Source organism: Stegostoma tigrinum, chromosome 1 (genome assembly GCF_030684315.1).
Source record: "Stegostoma tigrinum isolate sSteTig4 chromosome 1, sSteTig4.hap1, whole genome shotgun sequence".
In the NCBI taxonomy this organism is placed as follows: domain Eukaryota; kingdom Metazoa; phylum Chordata; class Chondrichthyes; order Orectolobiformes; family Stegostomatidae; genus Stegostoma; species Stegostoma tigrinum.
Genome location: NC_081354.1, coordinates 133,763,424 through 133,786,444, shown reverse-complemented (window position 1 = coordinate 133,786,444; position 23,021 = coordinate 133,763,424). Strand labels below are relative to the sequence as shown.

Genomic DNA, 23,021 nt, shown 5'->3' with positions numbered 1-23,021 from the left:
TGAACATCCTGAAATTCCCTCCATAAGGGCACTGATGGTCTACTTACATCAAATGGACTGTGGCAGCTCAAGAAAGCAGCTCACCAGCACCTGCTAGTCAGCAACACCACATTCCATTAATGAATAAAAGAAAAACTCCATCTTCTCAAGGAGAATTCAGGAAAGGCAAAAATGATAACCTTTGTTAGCAACTCCAAAAACACATAAAAGAATTTTTAAAAAGTGCGATCCAGGTAAAACACACTGAGGCATTGGTATTTTCAAATGTTTTATATGATTAAGCTAACCTGGCATCATAATCTTTGACAATGCTGAACAACAAATCTGTTCAGGAATTTTATTTTCTTCAGATCTTACCGGGAGGTTGTAGATGTGATTCTGTCACCACGCCCAGAGTTGGGAGCTTGAGGGTCAAAGTGGGGAGCTTGCGTTGAACCCAGATTTTTGACTGATGACTGGAAGCCTGGCGTCATAAACTCGTTTCCTTTGCTTATTGCTCCACTTGCCAGGTTCATGTTGGATAGCTGGTGCGTTAGAAGATTTTGAATCAATCTGTTCAAATATGTCATGACGTCCTGAGCTGGTGGGACTTGAACCTAGGTCTTCTGCTCCAGAGTAGGGACACTACCAATGTGACACCAAATCCCTATATTTGTCTTTATTAAACAAGTCATTAATTAATGAAAACAACATTCAATTAAAAATTAAATTAAACAAGATGTTGCCAATATAAAGGAGAATGGGGTTAAAAGGATCAGACGGAATAAAAATAGTACTCCGAGCAGAAAAGTCATCTGTTTCCATTGGGATGCATCCAAGGTGACTCAGTACGCAATTATGAAAATAATGAAGGCATTGGCCACAATCTTTCAAGCCTCCCTAGAACTGAGAGTGAAGCCAATTAGATCTGAAGCAATATAAATATTACACCAATCTTGAAGGTCAGAGAGATAAACCAGGAAACAATGGACTAGTCAGCCTGACATCAATGTTGATAAAATTTCAATAAAATTCAGGGGAAAAATCATTGAGAGTTGTGGTAATAAATAACTAGCTGAATTCATTAACTTTAATCCACGTCTGACGGACATCATTAAACAAGGAAGCCTGTCGCTGAAGGTGCCATGATTGATGGATTCAATTTTACACTATCCTTAACTTCCCTGGTTAACCAGGGTCAGTGTAATTCCTTCCTAGAATCTTTCTTTCTCACTGAGATATACCTTTTTCTGTGAGCCATTAACTATTTTGTTAAATGCCTGCCATTGTTCATAAACTGTCTTTTCTGCCTCACATCTTTCCTAATCCAGTCCAGCCAACTCTGCCTTCATTTCTAAGGCTGGCTCAAGGTTCTCCCTCAGACAGAATGCTAAATTCCCCCACATTATAGTCACTGTTCCCTTGGGTTCTGACAACATTCCAGTGATAGTACTGAGGACTTGTGTTCCAAAACTTGCTGCACACGCTAGCCAAACTCTTTGAGTGCAGCGACAACACTGGCACCTACTTGACAATATGGAAAATTGATTAGATATGTTCTGTACACAAAAAGTAGGACAATTCCAACCCAGCCAATTATTGTCACAACAATAATTTAACCTTTAATCATTAGTAAAGTGACAGAAAGTGTTATCAACAGTCCTGTCAAACAACACCTGCTTAGCAACAACTAGGTCACCGACACCCAGTTTTACTCACATCAGGGTTGTACCAGGGCCACTCAGCTCCTGACATCATTACAGCCTTGGTTCAAACATGCACAAAAGAGCTAAATTCCAGAGGTGAGGTGAGAGTGACAGCCCTCAATATCAAGGTTGCATTCAATGAATGTGGCCTTAAGGAGCTCTAGAAAAACTGGAATCAATAGGTATCAGCTGGCAAACTCATCGCTGGTTGAAATCATCCCTTGCAATAGGATGATGGTCGTGGTTGTTGGAGATCAATCATCTCACCTCCAGGATATTTCTGCATGAGTTCCTCAGGGTAATGTCTGAAGCCCAATCATCTTCAGCTGCTTCATAAATGACTTTCCCTCCATCATAAAGTCAGAAGTGGGGATGTTCACCAACGATTGCGCAATGTTCAGCACCATCTGTGACCCCTCAGATATTGAAACAGTCCATGTTCAAATGCAACAAGACCCACACAATATCCAGGCTTAGGCTGACAAGAGGCAAGTAACATTTGTGCCACGCAAATGCAAAGTAATGACCATCTCCAATAAGAAGCAATCTAATCACTGCCCCTTGATAGTGAATGGTGTTACCCCATTCAATGAATGATTTTATTGTCGCATTTTTCTAGAAAGATACACCATGTTGAATTGCTAAAAGAATAAAAAGAAACTACTTAAATAGAGTTCATCTTCTGTTCAAATTGAGTCTCAAGCATGGCTCCAGGAAATCTACAAGGTCTACGCAGGGTGTTCCAGGCCTCAAGAGGTCACCTTTTCGGGTACAGCAACAACGACACTGATGACCCAGGAGACTTCTGCTCTGCGGCCGCTGCCACCACCTTGCCATCATCATCAAGAGTGCCCACTCAGGGCTTACTGTCCAGCACCAAATCCCTCACTATCCATATTCTGGGGGTTAGCACTGACCAGAAACTCAACTGAACTCGCCACATGAACACAGTGGCTTTAAGAACAGGTCAGAGGCTAGGAATACTGCAGTAAGTAATTTACCTCTTGACTCCCCAAAGCCTGTCCACCATTTATAAGGCATATATCAGGAGTGTGATGGAATACTCCCCATTTGCTTGGATGGATGCAGCTCTAACAACAAACTTGAGATTCAACTCAAGAAACGAAACCATCCACAAAGCAGCCTGCTTGATTGGCACTACATCCACAGACATTCACTCCCTCCACAACCAACACTCAGTAGCAGCAATGTGCACCATCTATAAGACGCACTGCAGAAATTCACCAAGGCTCCTCAGACAGCACCTTCCAAATGCATGATGACTTCCACCTCGAAGGACAAGGGCAGCAGATACATGGGAACACCACCACTTGAAAATTCCCCTTCAGGCCACTTACAATCCTGACGTGGAAATATACAAAATTCCCTTCCTAAGGGCATTGTGGGTCTACATATCGCACACGGACTGCAGCCGTTCAAGAAGGCAGCTCACCACCACCTTCCCGCAATTTGGAACAGGAAATAAATGGTGGTCCGGCAAGTAACACCCATGTTCCATGGTTTCATTAAAAAATGAGAACAGAGCTTTCAAAATCTAATAGCTATTGCTGGAGTAAAAGTTATAGGGAAACAAATGGAGCCAAAGGTCAAACATTCCCTGGACTTAACAGGAAACATCCTCGTATATGAGAAGAAGTAGCTACAGAGGTAGTAGATGCAATGGTAGTGACGTTCCAGGAGTCCTTAAATTCTGGGTAAGTCCTAGAGGATTGCAAACCTGTCAATGCAATACTTTTATTTACAAATGGAAGGAGATTTTCAAAAAAGTAACTATTTGCCAGTTAGCTTAACAACTGTCATCTGGGAAAATGTTTGAGTTGATTATGAAGAATATAATAAATGGCCGTGCATATAGAAATATGTAATATGATTCAAGCAGTGTCAACACAGCTTCAAAAAGGGGAACTCAGGCCTGACATAATTACTGAAAGTTATGAGAAAGTAACAAGCAGGATGGATAAAGAGGAACCAGTAGGCAAAATACATTTGGATCTTCAACGAGTGTTTGATAAAATTCCACACATTAGGCTACTAAACAAGATAAGAGTCCATGGTGTTAGAGATAGTGTATTGGCCTGCACACAGGATTGGCTAACTGATGGGAGACAGAAACAGGATGATGGGTAAATTTTGAGAATAGCATACTGTAGCATATGGGCTGGGGCTATGATTATTCACAATGTGGATTAATGAAGAGGAAAGTGAATTCACTAAGTCAAATTTGCAAATGACAGAAACACAGAGTCATTGAGATGTACAGTATGGAAACAAACACTTTGGACCAACCCATCCATGCTGACCAGACATTGTTTCTAAATCTAGTCCCATGTGCCAGCATTTGGCCCATATCACTATAAACCCTTTCTATTCATATAAATCCATCCAGATGCCTTTTAAATGCTGTCACTGTACGGGCTCCACTGCTTCTTCTCATTCTATAGACACACCACCCTCTGCATGAAAAAGCTATCCCTTAGGTCCCTTTTAAATCTTTCTCCTCTCACTTGAGACCTATGCCATCTACTTTTGGACTCCCCTACCGTGGGGAAAAGACCTTGTCTATTTACCCTATCCATGCCCCTCATTATTTTATAAACTTCTTTAAGGTCACCCCTCAGCCTCCAACACTCCAGGGAAAAATAGCCCCAACCTATTCTGCCTCTCCCTATAATTCAAACGCTCCAACCCGGGCAACATCCTTGTAAATCTTTTTTGAAACCTTTCAAGTTTCACAACATCCTTCCTTTGGGAGACCAGAATTGAATGCAGAATTCCAAAAGTGGCCTAACTAATGTCTTATACAGCCACAACATGACTCCCCAACTCCTATACTCAATGCACTGGCTAATAAAGGCAAGCATACCAAACGCCACCTTCACTATCCTATGTAACTGTGACTCCACTTTCACGGAACCATGAACCTGCACTCCAAGGTCTCTCCGTTCAGCAACACTCCTCAGGACCTTACCATTAAGTGAATAAGTCCTGTCCTGATTTGCCTTTCCAAAATTAAGCACCTCACATTTATCTAAATTAAAATCCATCTGCCACTCCTCAGCCCAATGGCCTATCTGATCAGGATCCCATTGTACTCAGAGGTAACCTTCCTTGCTGTCCACTGTGCCTCCAAGTTTGGTGTCATCTACAAATTTACTAACCATACCTCTTATGTTCACATCCATATCATATATATAAATGACAAAAATGACGATAGGTGAGAAGGCAAGTTGTGAGAATGTCACAAAGAGTCTATACAGGGTTAGAGACAGGTAAAGTGAATGGGCAAAAATGTGACAGATGGAATACAATGTGAGAAAATGTGAGGTGTCCCAGGAAGAATAAAGAAGTTGAATATAATTTAAACGTAGAATGTAGGAATTAGGAATGGAATTAGGAACTTCAGCCCTTCGAACCCAGTCTGCCATTTAACATGATCATGGCTGATCTTATCCCGGGAGGGTCTCAACTCTACTTTCCTGCCTGCTCCTCGTTGCCTTTTATCCAATTTTTCATTAGAAACATATCAATTTCTTATTTGAATCTGTTGATTGATTCTGCCTCCACTGCACTCTGGGGCAGTGAGTTCCACAGATTCAAAACCCTCTAAGAGAAATAGTTTCTCCTCATCCCATTCATATCCATGCCCTCTTGTTCTAGACTGTCCTGCAAAAGAAATATCTGTTGCACATCCACCTCATTAATCTCCTTGAGCATTTTACATTCCTTAATCAGATCCCCTCAATTCTTCTGAACTCGAACACACTCCTTGTATAATAGCCCTTTCATCACTGGAATCAACCTGCAAACTTCCTCTGAACTGCCTCCAGTGTCACCACATCCTTCCTCAAGTAAGGAGACATGAACTGGACACAATTTTCCAGACATGGCCTCACCAGAATGTTATGCAATTGCAACAACACTTCTTTACTTTTATTATCCAGTCCTTTTGCAATAAATGTCAGAGATTCCATTTGCCTTTCTCGTTATATGCTGTACCTAAATACTCACTTTCTGCGATTCATGCACAAAGACGCCCAGATACCTCTACACTGATACATTTTGAATCTGCTTCCCATTTAAATAATAATTTGCCCACTTGATTTTCTGGCCTAAATGGACAATATCGCACTTATCCGTGTCGAACTCCACCTGCCAGATTTTGGCCCATTCTCCTAGCCTATCAATATCCATCTGTAAATTCTTTACCTTCTCAGCACAGCCTGCTCTCCCATATATTTTAGTATCTTGTATGGACTTTACTATGTTACACTCTGTCCCTGTTTGCAGATCATTTATATAGACTATTAACAGTTATGGTCCGAGATCTGAACTCTGCAGCACCCGACTAGGTACATTTGCCATCCAGAGAAAGACATATTTATCCTGATACTCTGCTTTCCGTGAGTCAGCCAATCCTCTATCCCAGCCAATACTCTGCCCTTAATCTCCTGGGATCTAACGTTCTAGATCAGTCATTTCTGCTGGACATTGTCAAATGCCTTCTGGAAGTCTAGATAGACCACATCCTCCAGATTCCTATTATCCACCTTGATAATTACATTTTCAAAGAACTCCAGCAAGTTTATCAAGCATGACTTGCCCTTCGTGAAACCATGCTGTCACTGCTGAATTTAGCTTTGTTTTTCCAGGTGTTTGGTTACCTACTCTTTTAGGATCAACTCCAGCAACTTTCCCAGGCCCAAAACATCAGGTTTCCTGCTCCTCTGATGCTACCTGGCCTGCTGTGTTCATCCAGCTCTACACCTTGTTATCACAGAGATCAAACTACCCGGTCTACAGTTTCACTTTTTGCCTATCTCCTTTTTTGAATAAGAATGTCAGAGTAGCATGTTTCCAATTCACTAGTAGCTTGATAGAATCCAGGACATTTTGGAAATTCATAACCAGTGCATTCACTATCTCTGCTGCCACTACCTTTAGTACGTTGGCTATCAGGCCCTGGGGTCTTAACTTCCTTTAATCCCATTGGTTTACTTAATACCTTCTCCCCAGTTCTCCTAATTCCATCAAGTTACTCTGTAGTAACTGCAGTTTTTGGGAAGAAATTATCATCTTCCACTATGAAAACTGAGACAAAATATTGGTTTAGTGCCTCTGCCATTTCTGAGATTCCCATTATTACCTCACCATTTTCATCCTTCAAAGGATCAACATTGGCTTTCTCACTACCTTCTTCTTTATATACTTATAGAAGCTTTTGGTATCAGCGCTTATGTTTTCTGTTAGTTTCCTTTCATAATTTACCTTTGTTCTTCTGATTTCATTTTTAGTAACCCTTTGCTGAGGTTTAAAGTTCTCTCAATCCTCCAGACTGCCATTAACATTTGCAGTATGATAGGCCCAAGTATTTGCCATTACGTTATCATTGACTTTTTTGGTAAGGCATGGATGATTTTTACAATCCCCCTTCCTCTTAGGAATATACTTTAATTGAGAGGTATTTAGTATTGCCGTAAGAAATACCACAGATTTGGGAGTGCTCATGCAAGAATCACAAAATGCCAGCATCCGAATTCGGAGATAGCAAGAACTGCAGATGCTGGAGTCAGAGACAATACATTGTGAAGCTGGAGGAACACAGCAGGCCAGACAGCATCAGAGGAGCAGACAAGTTGATGTTTTGGGTCAGGACCCTTCTTCAGAAATAGGGAGGTAGAAGGGAACTGTGCCTCCTCCAGTGTCACAATGACGCCATATGCAAACAGGAGGAGCAATGCCTCATATTCCACCTTGGGAAACTACAGCCCAATGGCCCTAGCGTAGAATTCACTACTTTTAAAATCTCCCTATCCCCAGCCTTATCCCTCATCCAAACATCCCTCTCATCCCCGATAACAAAGTGTGAAGCTGGATGAACACAGCAGGCCAAGCAGCATCTCAGGAGCACAAAAGCTGACGTTTTGGGCCTAGACCCAATGCTCTGATGAAGGGCCTAGGCCCAAAACATCAGCTTTTGTGCTCCTGAGATGCTGCTTAGCCTGCTGTGTTCATCCAGCTTCACACTTTGTTATCTTGGATTCTCCAGCATCTGCAGTTCCCATTATCTCTGATTCCTCTCATCCCCGTCTCCTGAACTTGATACAACCTGTCCATCTTCTTACCCACCTAGATGCCCTACCTTTCCCGCCCACGAATCCCCACCACCCCTACCTGCATCCAACCTGTAACCACCCCACCTACATTTCTCGAGCCCCACCCATCCTCCCTCCTTGACCTGACACAACCTGTCCATCTTCTCTCTCACCTACCCACCCATCCATCCCACTGACCAATCCCCACAACTCCTTTCCTGCATTCACCTATCACCATCTCACCTATCTTTCCCCATCCCCACTCCTCTTCTCTATTTATTTTGGAGCTCCCTTCCCTCTCCCCATTTCTGAAGTAGGGTCCTGACCCGAAATGTCAACTTTCCTGTTCCTGTGATGCTGCCTAGCCTGCTGTGTTACTCCAGCTCCAGACAGTGTTGTCTCTAGCATTCATGTTCAGTGGATAATAGGGAATGATGACCTTTATATCAAAGGCATAAAAGATGGGAGACTATGCATGGTATTCAGACCATGCTGGAATAGAGTGAACAGTTTTCATTCCCTTACCTAAAGAAAGAAATACCAGGATCTGAGAAAATTTGGCCAATTGTGTCCAGAATCAATTGAGTGTTCAGAAGGAATTGTTGAGGGGTGTTTCTGCGTCTGGAAGTCTTTGTCCAGTGGGGTTCCGCAGGGATCAGTGTGGGTGCTGTCGCTGCTTGTGTTATATATAATTGATTTAGACTTGAATGTAGGATGGTTGATCAGTAGCTTCACAAATGTTTCAAAAATTGATAGGGCAGTAAATAGGAGAATAACCTTACAGACAGCAAAAATGGACCAAGGGACTGATTAAGAAGGAGAAAATAGAGTATGAAAGTAAGCTTGCAGGGACAATTAAGACTGACACTAGGAGTTTCTATAGGTACATGAAGAGAAAGAGATTGGTAAAGACAAATGTAGGTCCCCTAGAGGCAGAAATGGGGGAATGTATAATAGGGGACAAAGAAATGGCTGAGGAACTGAATACATACCTTGGTTCTGTTTTCACAAAAGATGACACAAATCAGATACCTGAATTGTTGGAGGATGTAAGATTTAGTGAGCGGGAAGAACTGACAGAGTTCAATATTAGTAGAGAAATGGTGCTGACAAAATTGTTGGGATTGAAAGCTAATAAATCCCCAGGGCCTAATAATCTACATGCTAGAATATTTAAGGAAGTAGCTCTAGGAATAGTGGATGTGTTGGTGGTCATCTTCCAGGATTCTATAGGCTCTGGAACAGTCCTTGCAGATTGGAGGGTAGCTAATGTCACTCCAGTGTTCAAAAAGGGAGGTAGAGAGAAAGGGGGCATTATAGACTTTGTGAGACTAACATCAGTAGTGGGAAAAATTCTCAAATCCATTGTCTAAGATTTTATGGCAGAGCATTTAGAAAGCATGGATTTATGAACAGGAAATCATGCTTGACAAACCTGTTGGAATTCTATGAAGATGTACCCAGTAGAGTTGACAAGGGGGAGCCAATTGATGTAGTTTATTGGACTTTCAGAAAGTGTTTGACAAAGTCCCACAGAAGAGATTAATTTGCAAGGTTAAAATGCATGGGATTATGGAACTGTATTGAGATGGATAGAAAGCTGGTTGGCAGAGAGGAAACAAAGAGTAAAAATTACTGCGTCTTTTTCAAATTGGCAGGCAGTCACTCGTGAGGTGCCACAGGGATCAGTGCTGGGACTCCAGCTATTCACAAGATGTATTAATGATTTGGATGAGGGAACAGAATGTAACATATCTAAATTTGCAGATGATACCTAGTTGAGTAAGAGGGTGAAGTGTGACTAGATGCAGAGATTCTTCAGCAGGATCTTGACAGGTTGGGTGAGTGGGCAAATCAATGGTAGATGCAGCATAATTTGGATAAATGTGAGGTTATTCACTTCAGAAGCAAAAACAAGAATGGCTGTAAATTGGGAGAAGGGAGTATGTAGCGGGACCTGGGTGTCCTTATGCACCAGTTGCTAAAGTTAAGCATTTATTTGCAACAGGTTGTAAAGAAGGCAAATGGTATGTTGGCCTTCATTGCAAGAGGTTTTGAGTACAGGAGCAGGGACGTGTTGTTGAAGTTATACAGGGCCTTAGTGAGGCTACACCTAGAATATTGTGCACAGTTTTGGTCTCCTTTTCTGAGGAAGGATGCTCTTGCTCTTGAGGGCGTGCAGCAAAGGTTTGTCAGGCTGATCCCAGGAATGACGGGTCTGACATATAAGGAGAGATTGACTAGGTTGGGATCATTTTTGCTAGAGTTCAGATGAATGAGAGGGGATCTCATAGAGACTTATAAAATTCTAACAGGACTGGACAGGGTAGATGCAGGAAGATGTTCCTGAAGATAGGTGTGTCAAGAACTAGGGGTCACAGTCTGAGGATTTGAGGTAGACATTTTAGGACAGAGACAAGGAAACATTTCTTCACCCAAAGAGTGGTGAGCCTATGGAATTCATTACCACAAGAAGTAGTTGATGCCAAAACATTGAAGAGGTGACTAGATGGAGCACTTGGGGTGAATGAGATCAAAGGTTAAGGGCAGCAAGGTGGCACAGAGATTAGCACTGCTGCCTCACAGCACCAGGGACCTGCGTTCGATTCCAGCCTTGGGCGACTGTCTGTGTGGAGTTTTCACAATCTCCCTGTGTCTGTGTGGGTTTCCTCCAGGTGCTCTGGTTTCTTCCCACAGTCCAAAGATGTGCAGGTAGGTGGATTGGCCACGTAAAATTTCCCATAGTTTTGTTGGGCCGAAGGCCTGTTTCCACACTGTAGGGATTCCAATTCTAAAGAGAAACCAGGATTAGGCTATTGAGGTGGACGATCAACCATTATCGTGAACAATGGCAGAGCAGGATCGAAGGGCTGAATGGCCTCCTCTAGCTCCTATCTTTTATATTTCTATGTTTCTATTGATAATTGCAGGATAGAGACATAGCTAGTCAGGTGGGCTGCTCAGTGGTAAATGGAATTCAACCCAAATAAATGTGTAGTGATGCTCTTGGGCAGAAGAAACCAGGCAAGGGAATACATGATGAACGGGAGTACCCTGTGAAACACTGATGATCAGAGATGAGTTTGTCCACCAGTCCCTTAAGGGCAGGTAGATAAATGGTTAAGAATTGGATAGCTGCCTTTATTAGTCAAGACAGAGAGTTTAGGAACAGGGAAGTTATCCTGTATCTATATAAAAAATTTATTAAGCCACAGATAGATTGTGAGCAATTCTAGAATCCACATTATAGGAGGGATGGAAACTGAACTAGAACTTACACAAATGTATTAATATCTGATAAACAAATTAAAGCAGGGAGAAACAATGCTAATGACAACTTACAATCTGTTAATTAATAGATACTTAGGCCATAAGTGGTACAATTTTACAAGTTTAGGTAATGGTGAAATCTTTATCCTTTAGCAACAAAATTGAATAGCCATCTTTGCACTGCCCACAATTTTCCTTGCAGTTATGTGCAAAAGATATCAAACAAATCCAATTTGCATTGCTAGTTATAGCTCACTTCAAATGGACACATCTGCAATATTTTGTTCTAATGGGGTAATTTTGATGTTCAAAGGAAGGAGGCCTTAGCATGAGAGTTCTCACAATAATAAGGTTCTAGAGATTTGATAGAAAAACTCCACAATGAATAAAATAAAAAAGTGCATTCTAGTGGACAAGTTGACTCCATTGTAATCACTGTGTTACTGAGCTTGTTGACCACTTCAGGTGAATGTAAAACTAGCAATATAATGTCAGTCTCAAATTATGTAGATGTTAATGTTTTCAATTATACAACAACAAGAGAGGGGACCTAATTGAGGTATACAAGATAATGAGAGGCACAGATAGAGTTGATAGCCAGAGGCTACTTCCCAGGGCAGAAATGGCTAAAACGAGGGGTCATAGTTTTAAGCTGGTTAGAAGAAAGTAGAGAGGGGATGTCAGAGGCGAGTTCTTTACACAGAGAGTTGTGAGAGCATGGAATGTGTTGCCAGCAGCGGTTGTGGAAGCAAGGTCATTGGGGTCTTTTAAGAGACTGCTGGACATGTATATGGTCACAGAAATTTGAGGGTGCATACATGAGGATCAATGGTCGGCACAACATTGTGGGCTGAAGGGCCTGTTCTGTGCTGTACTGTTCTATGTTCTATGTTCTATGTTCTAACAATACCAGTTACTGCTGATACTTACACAAACACAGCTACAACAAGCTGAAAATCTCCTATCCCACAATTACGAAAAACTCAGTAACTTCATGCATATTGTAAATCATTTGCATTGTGATGAATTTTTTTTAATTATGCATGGAAAGTAAGCACAAACAAGCCTAAGTCATTCTTACCAGCATTGTCATATGTGCATAATACAAAATAAGGGCATAAACTGACAAGAATGCACAATTTCCCTGAAGCTCTAAATGGAATAAAGTGATTTTTTTAATAGTGTGAAGTTGCTTTTACACTGCCATTTGAATACTATATAACATTAGAAATTGCTAAATTTTAAGGCCCCTCAGGTGGATGCAATAATACAATGGAATATATTACAGTAAGCCCCATAAAGGGTTAACTGTAGTTGTCTATGTTACAATAGAAGGAAGTGACATCATTCATGTGATTGGGCAACCAAAGAGAAAGTAGCTTGAAAAGATTATTTTAACGCAGTGTTTCCATAACTAAATATGTTGAAACAAAGTCTTATAGCTAGCAGTCTTCAAGTTATTGAAACTACTACAACTTACAACATAATAACGCAGATTTCTTCCACAAAACTATTCAATGTAAACCCAACCTAAATAAATCATGGTAAAACAGAAAGATTAACTGTTTTATTGTATGTTGTTTTCTAGGTTGGCTTACCTGCATGCACTCTGCCTTTCTGCCTCTCCACAGTTACATTTCTGCTGATGACAACTGACAACAAAGCCATCTGTAAATTCAGTCTGTCCGAAGTGACCTACCCTGAGAAGAACATCAGGATTTACCAAGAAATGAAAAAAAATGAACAAAGTAAATGAAAAGAATATGATTCAAATAATGTTAATGAGAAGTACTACTGTATACAAGAGAAATGTATATGCAATGCTTCCCTTTTAATTACACATGACTAACGATATAACCTGCATATTGCACAAATGCCTCAAATACCCCGATTTTTTTCCAGATGAAATGTGTGCCATATAAAAGAACATGTTCATATCCTTGATGTATTCATCACTTGCCCATTTCATCGTGCTGCTCCAATTCTAACTACTGATGTTGGGAAGTCAACTGGATACCTTACATTTGAGTAAAATCCATCAATGTTTTTACGGAATTCAGTTTGGCTCTTTAATGAGTTAGTATTGAAAGAAATTGGACTTGCCAAAAAAAAACAACTAAATATATACAATGTCCCAGGGTAATTGACAGAAATATAAACAGACAAAAATGGGTTTGAAAAAGAGGAACTATTGGAAAGGTTTGGCTAAGGAGATTAACAGAACACAGAACAATACAGCGCAGAACAGGCCCTTCGGCCCTCCATGTTGCACCAACCTGTGAACTAATCTAAGCCCCTCCCCCTACACTATCCCATCATTATCCATATGCTTATCCAAGGACTGTTTAAATGCCCCTAATGTTGCTGAGTTAACTACATTGGCAGGCAGGGCGTTCCACACCCTTACCACTCTCTGAGTAAAGAACCCGCCTCTGACATCTGTCTTAAATCTATCACGCCTCAATTTGTAGCTATGCCCCCTTGTACAAGCTGAAGTCATCATCCTTGGAAAAAGACTCTCACTGTCCACCCTAGCTTTAAGCAGAACCTTCAAGCAAGAATGGGAGATGGAGAGGCAGACAGAATCTTGTCTCAAAGTGGACAAGAAAGATGAAGCTGAAAAACATACAATTGAAAACTAATTGAGTTGGAAGTGAGCAAAATATTAAGGTGAGGTAAGGAAGCTGTGATTATTTTTTAAGACTTTCTTGGGATGTAGGTATTGCTGCCAAGACAGCATTTGTTGCCCATCTCTAAATTACTTTAAGCTAAGTGACTTGCTTAGCCATTTCAGAGTTAACCATTTTTCTGTGGGCCTGGAATCACATATGGGCTAACCCAGTTAATGGTGACAAATTTTCTTTCTGAAGAGACCTTCATAAGCAAATTGGTTCATAAATGATCAATAGTGGCTTTATGGTGACCAACACAGAGTCTAACATTTAAGTTCCAGATTCACAAATTAACTTTTAAATTGCACCAGATACTGTGGTAGGACCTGAAACCTTACCCTGAGGATATTAGCCTGGGCACCTGGATTGCTAAGTAAATAAAATTACCATTACCAATGTACCACGGCCATTACCACTGCCTCCACCTGAACAGAAATGTAGACCTAATGTAGTTGCTGTAAGGAAAGCTTGTCGATTTTATATAACTCCCCTTGTTATGAATTCCTTTGAATTATTCTTGCATTATGCTGTATCAATCAACTGTACAAACTGTTAGATTGCTGCTGTTGCCAAACCAAACTGTAGCTTGAGACAGTGCCTCCAAAACAGCAGGTTAGAAAACTGGAAAAGAACAGTCTTTTGTACCTTTATATGATTCTGATCAATGTGAGGCTGCTCTGGATCCACAGGGCACTAAAAATATACCAATGCTATCAATGAATGGGGTCTTTTTTAACTTCACCTTTGCCAATTTCCAACACATATTCTACGTATTCCATCCATTAAATAAACATGAACAAGGTTCACTAAGCAGATATAGAGAGATCTTCTTATGAGGAGACATTGAATAGATTGGGTCTATACATGTTGGAATGTAGAAGAATGACAGGAGATCTTACTGAGACATACAATATTCTTTGACGACCTGACAGAATTAAAAAGTTGTTTCCCCTTGTGGGACAGTTTAGGGCCAGTGGTCATAACCTCAGAATAAGGTGTCACACATTCAAGACAGAGATAAGGAGGGATTTCTTCTCTCACAGGGTAGTGACACAATGGAACTATTTACCTCAGAGGGCTGTTGAGGTTAGGTTAGGTGTATTCAAGCATCAGACAGGCAGAAGTGCAGCACCCGGGACATTATCCTGGGCTTCGGTAGAGTGAGGTATTCAAGTGTCCATCCCTGATGGAGATGCATATTTCCAAGAATGAGACTGAGTCTGAAGAGTAGTCCACAGTTAGTCTGATGGTGGGATGGAACCTGTTCATATCGCGATGTAGAGATAATGGAACTGCAGATGCTGGAGAATCCAAGATAACAAAGTGTGAAGCTGGATGAACACAGCAGGCCAAGCAGCATCGCAGGAGCACAAAAGCTGACGTTTCGGGCCTAGACCCTTCGTCAGAGAGTACTTGTTTCGCGATGTAGTTGTTTCTGTGATTCCTCGCCATGTGTGCAAAGGAAGAAAATATTATCAATTTACCTAGTGCATAGTATTGGTCAGAGGCTCTGTGCAGTAAACAAGTCTTGCTCACATCTGTGCATAAAAATATTGGCACATTGGTCCCCGTGGCTGTTCCATGTGTCTGGATGAAGAACTGATTGATAAAGGTGAAGATGTTGTGGTCAAGGATGAAGTGGATGAGTTGCAGGATGGTGTCTGGAAATTGGCAGTTGTTGGTATCGAGTACTGAGGCTGTTACAGTGATGCCATCGTCGTGGGGGATGCTGTTGTAGAATGCCGAAACTTCCACTGTGACCATGGGTGCTGAGCTTCTGTAAGAAATCAGTAGTGTCACAACAGAAGCTGAGGGTTCCATGTACAATGGGTTTCAAGATTCCCTCAACATAGCCAGAGAAGTTCTCACATAGGTCCCATCACCTGATACAACAGGACAGCCAGGTGTGTTGACGTTGTGGATCTTTGGAAGGCAGCAGAAGTCCCCCACATGGGAAGTACATTAGATGAAAGTGCGTATGGTACTCTGAAGTACTGCATCGAAAGTCTTGACCGTTCTGTTCAGTTGACGGATGTGTTCTTTGGTCAAATCGGCAGGTAGTTGTCGGTAGTGTTCCTGGTTATTCAGTTGCTTGTATACTTCCTTGCCGTAGTCCGTTCAATTCTGTATGATGATGGCTTCTCCCTATCTGCTGGTTTGATGATAAAGTAGTGATTGGTCTTGAGACCACGGATGGCGTTGTGTTGTGCCTGGGTAACATTTTGCACCACCTTGTGAATGTGGCTGATAAATCTGGCATTCACACATTCTCTGATGGTTTGAGCATACCTGTCAAGTCCCGGGCAATGGCCCTCCGGAGGGGTCTAATTCAACTCCTTCCTTTCCTGCTCCTCCATAGATCTCTCTGTCAACTGATCTGGTTCACTGGTTGTCTCATTGGGCTCCCTGTTGACATCGTGAAAGAATTCTTGGAGTCTCATTCATCTGATGAATTCCGCTGTGTGGTCCATTTTGCTGGTGGGGCAGATTGAGCCCTCACCTGAGAATTTCAATCTCATCCAGTTGAAGGGTGTGGTCAGATTAATTGACGATGGATTTTATCATGGCAGTACCACATCAACTGTGCACGGTGGGGGACTTGGTTATTGCTGATGGTGATGCCAAGTTTCTCCAGTTTCTTGCTCTTGGTGTGCATGTCGGTGGTGTAGTTCCGTTGCCTCATCTGTTTGGCAGCATCTCGTAACTGTACAACTGTATTTTGAGCACAAGCTGAGAAATATGGACTTCATCTCAATTTCAAGGTTACAGCACTTGCTGTAGAGCTGGCGTACAAAATGAACATAGAACATAGATAATAGAACGGTACAGCACAGTACAGGCCCTTTGGCCCACAATGTTGTGCCGAACTTTTACCCTAATCCTAAGGTCCATCTAACCTCCACCCTTACCTTATACTATCATCCATCTGCCTATCTAATAGCCGCTTAAACACCCCTGATGAGGCTGATTCCACTACCCTCTCCGGCAATGCATTCCACGCCCTGACCATTCTCTGAGTAAGGAACCTACCTCTGACGTCTCCCCTATATCTACTTCCACTCACTTTAAAATTATGCCCCCCTACAATAGCTACCTCCACCCTAGGAAAAAGTCTCTGGCTGTCCACTCTATCTATACCTCTGATCATTTTCTACACCTCTATCAAGTCACCTCTCATTCTTGGTCGTTCTAAAGAGAAAAGCCGTAGCTCTCTCAACCCTTCCTCGTAAGACCTTCCCTCCATTCCAGGCAACATCCTGGCAAATCTCCTCTGCACCTTTTCCAACGCTTCCACACCTTTCCTGTAATGAGGCAACCAGAACTGGACACAATACTCCAGATGTGGCCGAACGAGGCTTGTATTGAGATGATTTAGGAGTTTGCGAGAGGTGTGACGGCAAAGTCACTCAGCGTAATCCCTCCATCACACTGTCTCTGCGCGTCCCCCTCTCCACAAACCAACACACCCATACACACACACACCCCTGCACACGCACACGCACACACACAAAACAGCACACACCCGTGCGCACACATACACATGCCCACACGCACACGCACACACAAACTTGCACATGCACACACATGCACACACACCCACACACCCGCGCACACACATGCACTCGCACACATATGCACATGCACACCCACATCTGCGCACATCCTCACACACAGGCACCTGTATATGTACACACACACCTGTACACACACACACCTGTATACACACACACACACACACACACACACACACACACACACCCGCACACACACGCACACATGCACACGCACATCCTCACGCACACACATGCCCGTGTACACATACACACACCCCCGGACATAAACACACACACCTGTACATACACACACACCTGTACATACACACACACACACACACCAGTACACAACCATATATGCATGCACACACACGCATGCACACACACACAAACACACATGCGCGCGCGCGCACAATGACGGGGTGAATGCATATTTTCAGATACATTCTATTTTGTTCAAAATGCCCACAATTCATAGACAGTCAGTCAATGTAGTATTTTATAAGTTCTTACTTTAGAAATAAAACTAGTCTGACTCCAAACCAAAACACAGATTCTAAACAAGGCCTCACAACTAACTTGCATTGTCTGACTTAAAATGTCACCTCTTTTTTACACAGATAAAGCTTTTATTTCTCTCAGGGCAGTGACTTGAAAGAAATTTAGGGATTGACATATACATATTAAACAATGAAAGTCTTCTAACTGATTGCAGATTTAGCATCATCTTAGGTTTGTTTAATACATCCTCATCGGTGGTGAGACCCTGTGATTTTTTACTTATCAAGTCTATATCTGGTACCACCTCTCAAACTAACGCCTGAAGAAGGAGTGAGGCTTCAAAAGCTTGTGTTTTCAAATAAACTTGTGGGGCTATAATCTGGTGTTGTGTGACTTCTGACCCAAATTAGTAAAACTACCATTACCACAGCATCACTGCCTCTGTCACTACCACTCTGCTGTGACTTCTAGCTCCAAGGTATGACAATGTGAAACTGTACTCATGAAATTTGACTAACAACAGAGAATTGCAATGAATATTCCAACTGGTGAACGAATCTCCTCCTGGGAAAGGAAACTGCCTTCCTCACCTGGCCTGGAGTATCCGTGACCTCAGTCACAATACATAACTGAACTCAAATGAACATTACGTTACAAAGGTTACCACGTCCCAAAATAAACTAATCTGTAGCTTTACCCTTAGCACAGGGTTTGTGTTACCCCAGCTGGGACATGTAATACAGAGTTATTTCTCAACTGAAATCAGCCATCGGCAGTGCCAGGCCCAGGATTGCAACTACTTTTAATTGGTTTCCTGAGTGTAGGCCTGCCTTTCAAAGCAGTATGGGAAGAATCAACATCCCTGCAAACTTAAATGTCAACGAATTCCAACACCTGTAAAATGGTCTCTTTGTATTAATCTCTGCTCACTTGGATAGACTTTCCTGGTTTTTGTTGTTCACACCAGCAGAAATTAAAGCACTTTTATGTACCATGGACAGAATATTAGGGTTGCCTGCTGGTAGGGTGAAGACATGTTGGCTTGTAAAATGCAGTTCATAGCCTCTTCACTTAACTCTGACCTGTCTCCCATTTCACAGGCTCAAATATCGTTTTACACTATCCTCCTCACAATTCACAATACTTCCAAGTTTCATGTCATCCACAAACTGTGAAACTGAGCCCCTTATACAAACGTTTAGGAAGACTGCAGGTTTTGAGCTATGGAGAAAGGCTGAATGAGCTGGGGTTATTTTCCCTGGAAGGTTGGAGGCTTACAGAAGTTTATAAAATCATGAGGGGCATGGATAGGGTGAACAGCCAAGGTCTTTTTCCCAGGGTAGGGGAGTCCAAAACTAAGGGTTTTAGAGTAGATTTGTAGCTCAGGTTGTGGGTGTTGAGGTCGGTTGTTTCGCCGAGCTGTTTCGTTGTTCCGCGGATGTTTTGTGATCTTGCTGGGTAACATCATCAGTGCAGCCTCCGTTGAAGCACTATTGCGTTTGCCAGCCTGTTATTTAAACATTAGAGGGGAAAGATATAGAAGGGATCTAAGGAGCAACATTTTCATGCATAGGGTGGTGTGTGTGTAGAATGTGCTGCTAGAGGAGGTGGTGGAGGCTGGTGCCATTATAATATGTAACATTTAAAAGTGATCTGGATGGGTATATGACTCGGAAGGGTTTAGAAGGATATGGGCCAAATGCTGGCAAATGGGTCTAGATCAATTTATGGATACCTGGTCAGCGTGGACTAGTTGGATTGAAGGGTTTGCTTCCATGCTGCATAATTCCATGAGCATGACTCATTGAGTAAAGGTCTTAACGTCAACCCATGAAGACATCTGCTATAACTCTTTCCCTAGGCAAATTAACGGTTTTGCAGTCAAATGTTCAGAGCTGCTTTCACCATCAGAAAGAATGGACAACTGGCATAAATACCCTTCATTTGAGACAGAATTGGATCTAGTGGTGAAAGTATTGTACATTTAGTTTAGATCACTTACAGAATTCATGGTATATCCAGAGAGGATCAAATTTGAAGTGATTCTGAAATAACTCCACAGCGGCCAGTATACCTGTCACTGAGTCACCCTTTATTTACATGTGGAGAGTCCTTGACTCTGATCCAGCTCCCTCAAAGCCAGCTTTTGGAGAAAACAGAACCTCTGATACTCCTGTTCTTAACTGTCAGCCAGGACTCCCTGATTGAACTAGATTACCAGCCCCAAACAGGAAGGTCACATTCTATGTGGTCCACTTGGCTGACCTCATTACAATTGGTATATCCCACCCACTCAGAGTACAAAGACATTGGCTGGTGGGGTTTTTTTTGTAGCTCCTCCTGGGGCATTTTAGCATTAGGTCAGGTTCCTCCAACTCTGCCTTTGATATGAGCAGCATGTAATGCACAGTAGCTTGCCTCTTGTGTCCAGAGCTTCTCAGAAGAGAGTCATTCTATTCTTCAGGCTGCAAGGACAATGAGGCGGTGACATCTGCTGTGTTCATCTTAGATTCTGAGGTATCTTCAACACTTGATGGAGACAGAGAAACATGGGTTCCGAAACAGTCAGAAAGGCTGTCGAAGAGCCAGGCATGTTTTGCTCCTGTATTGTTTGCAAGTTTGCAGCTTTCATATGGTCCACGTGCTTGTTGCACCTACCTGAGTTTTATACACCACTGGACCTGACCTTGCATTGACCCCTGCAGGACATTGCCTTGGTTGGTACACCAAACATTGTCCCCTGAAGTAAACTGTCTCTCTCACTTAGCCGAGTATCATATCTGGCATTGGCATTCCTGATGCTGTTTCACCCTCCCCAAGATCCAGAAAGATCAAATTTAATCTGGTGTGGAGTCTTCTACCTATTTGCAACTCTGCTGGAGCCATCCCTGCAGTTATATGAGGTGGTCCTGTAATCAAATAGGAGCCGGGACAGAATCATAACCAGAATCCCTACAGTGTGGAAACAGGCCATTCGGCCCATCAAGTCCACACCAATCCTCTGATGCCTCAGGAAAAGCTAGACTCCTAATAACTGAAAAAGTTGTGGGTCCATAAGTCATCAAGAGAATTACTTGTTTTTCATCTGCATGAAAAAATAACATTCTTTCTACATACTGGGCCTCGTCTTTGATGGCAGGATCGAATATGTAAAGCTTCCCAAATAACGACATGATGCCAGAAATGTTTCCCCCAACACAAAGATGACTTATGCGAGCGAATTTCTTCAGGAGCGTGCTTTTCTATCATCATCACTGAAATAACTCCACAGAATCTGGTATCCTGTCATCAAGTCATCTTTTATTTACACGTGGAAAGGCCTTCATACTAATCCAGCTCCCTCAGAGCTATCTGTCAGAGCGTATAGAATGTCTGACACTTTTGTTCTTATCTGTCAGCCAGGGCTCTCCAATTGGACCAGATTAACAGCCCCAATCAGAGAACCATATTCTATGAAGTCCACCTGGCTGATCTCATCGCAATCACCACAATTCAGTTTTGATTTTTATATGCTAAACTAAATTGGTATAAATTATGGGTCCTCGCACTTACTATGCAATTGCCAATTTCATTATTGCAAGCACAGCATGTATAGGGTTCACTTACAAACATGAAAGAGGTAAGAGTATATATAACACATAATCACACACTCCAAACATGAGAAGCATTTTTTGAATTTTATGCAGTATAATGCAACAAGATACCATGTTTGACATAGAGAGCATTGCATCTGACTTGCAGCCAACCAAAATTTCTATTTAATTATCTTAATGGCAAAAAATAACAGAGTGTCATTTGATAAAAATCATTGTTGATTAGGGTAACACAGCTGGGCTGTACCAACAATTTTTAATTCTTCTTTCATACCACTAGATGGCATAAATGTATCATATAATCCATAAAATTTATGAAAGACAAACAAACTTGACATTTACATTATTTCATGAAAAGCTTTCATGCACAATGCTATTAAGTATATTTCTAACAATGTAAAAATAAATACTTACACTTAGAGTTTCAAAAGGGTATTTAGATCCTCAAGACCCTAAAAAACATTAATTCTTTTCATGGGGTCAAAGCATCACTGGTAAGGCTAATATTTGATGCTGATCCCAAATTGCCTTTGAGAAAATGAGGAATCACCTTCTTAAACCATCTGATATATTAGCATATATTAAGAATTGATTAATGGAAAGAAAACAGAGAGTAAAAATCATCTCAGATGGCAAGTTGTGGCTAATGGTGTCTGCAAGGATCAGCACTTAGGCCCCAGCTAGTCACAGTCTAGATCATTGCTTTGAACGTGGAGACGAAATGTAACATTTCATAGTCTGAGACTTGCAATTTCTCTGTTAACCCTTATTGACATTATGTTAATTCTGGATGTTTGAGAATAAGTTGTCCATATACCGCAAATTGCTTTACTTCTTTAAACATTCTCAGTAAAGCTTATCTTGTTGGCTAAAAACTAAAATCTCTTGGCTTTATTATCTTGGTTAATACGCAGGATTTCAAACGTTGCTTATTTTGGACAAAAAACGTTACTGGTCCTTAACCAGGTCATAATATAACTTTGATGGTCCCAACAGAGATCAGAAGGAAATTTGTGCTTTCTTTGATCACTTTTGACAATATATCAACATTTATTTGGGGAAGCTTGAGAGGAGTGAATTGTTTGAAGCATTTGCTAATGATGGTCTCTCTGACTGACAAATTCCGAAAGGTCATTAGTTAAGTAATTCCTCTCCCTTCACTACGACCCAGAATATTTGTGAATGATAGGTTGATTTCATCTGTCTTTGCAGCAGATAGAAAAAGTTCTACAACTTGACTTTTCCTTGTCTGTAGACAGATATAGTCATTTACAACGAGGCATGGAAAGACCCTCGGATTTGACAAACAACATAACAGCAACTGGGAAAATGTGCCTGCTGACTGTGATGCAAGGTGCGTGATTTATACATATTTTAAGGTTGTTCAAGTTTGAGTTTGCAGTTTTGAATTCTGAACGAGCAGCATTTGTGTGTTCTCTGTCCAACTTGTAAGCATTTCTGTAACCATCGTTTTACTTTAAACTGTCAGAGAGATTGTCTCCGAGAACTAGTGGGTTTTACTTTGAGAGAATTTTAACGATGACTAATGCTAACAGGTTTCAGTTTGCAGTGGCTGGATGTTGTGGTCCTGTTAAGTTTAGGAGAAACATATATAGCTTGGAGAAACTTATTA

The 23,021-nt window shown here is 41.7% G+C and overlaps 1 protein-coding gene across 7 annotated transcripts in view; it reads left to right on the top strand.

Moving 5' to 3' along the window:
• LOC125458186 (urea transporter 2-like) overlaps positions 1 to 14,461 on the top strand; it is a 70,969-nt gene extending 56,508 nt beyond the window's left edge. For all 7 annotated transcript variants that reach the window (XM_048543192.2, XM_059648816.1, XM_048543210.2 and 4 more), the window contains one exon: positions 12,657 to 14,461. In XM_048543192.2, coding sequence (XP_048399149.1) covers positions 12,657 to 12,824 — 168 coding nt within the window. In that variant the 3' untranslated portion in view covers positions 12,825 to 14,461. The remainder of the gene's footprint in view (positions 1 to 12,656) is intronic.
• Positions 14,462 to 23,021: the final 8,560 nt, after the last annotated feature.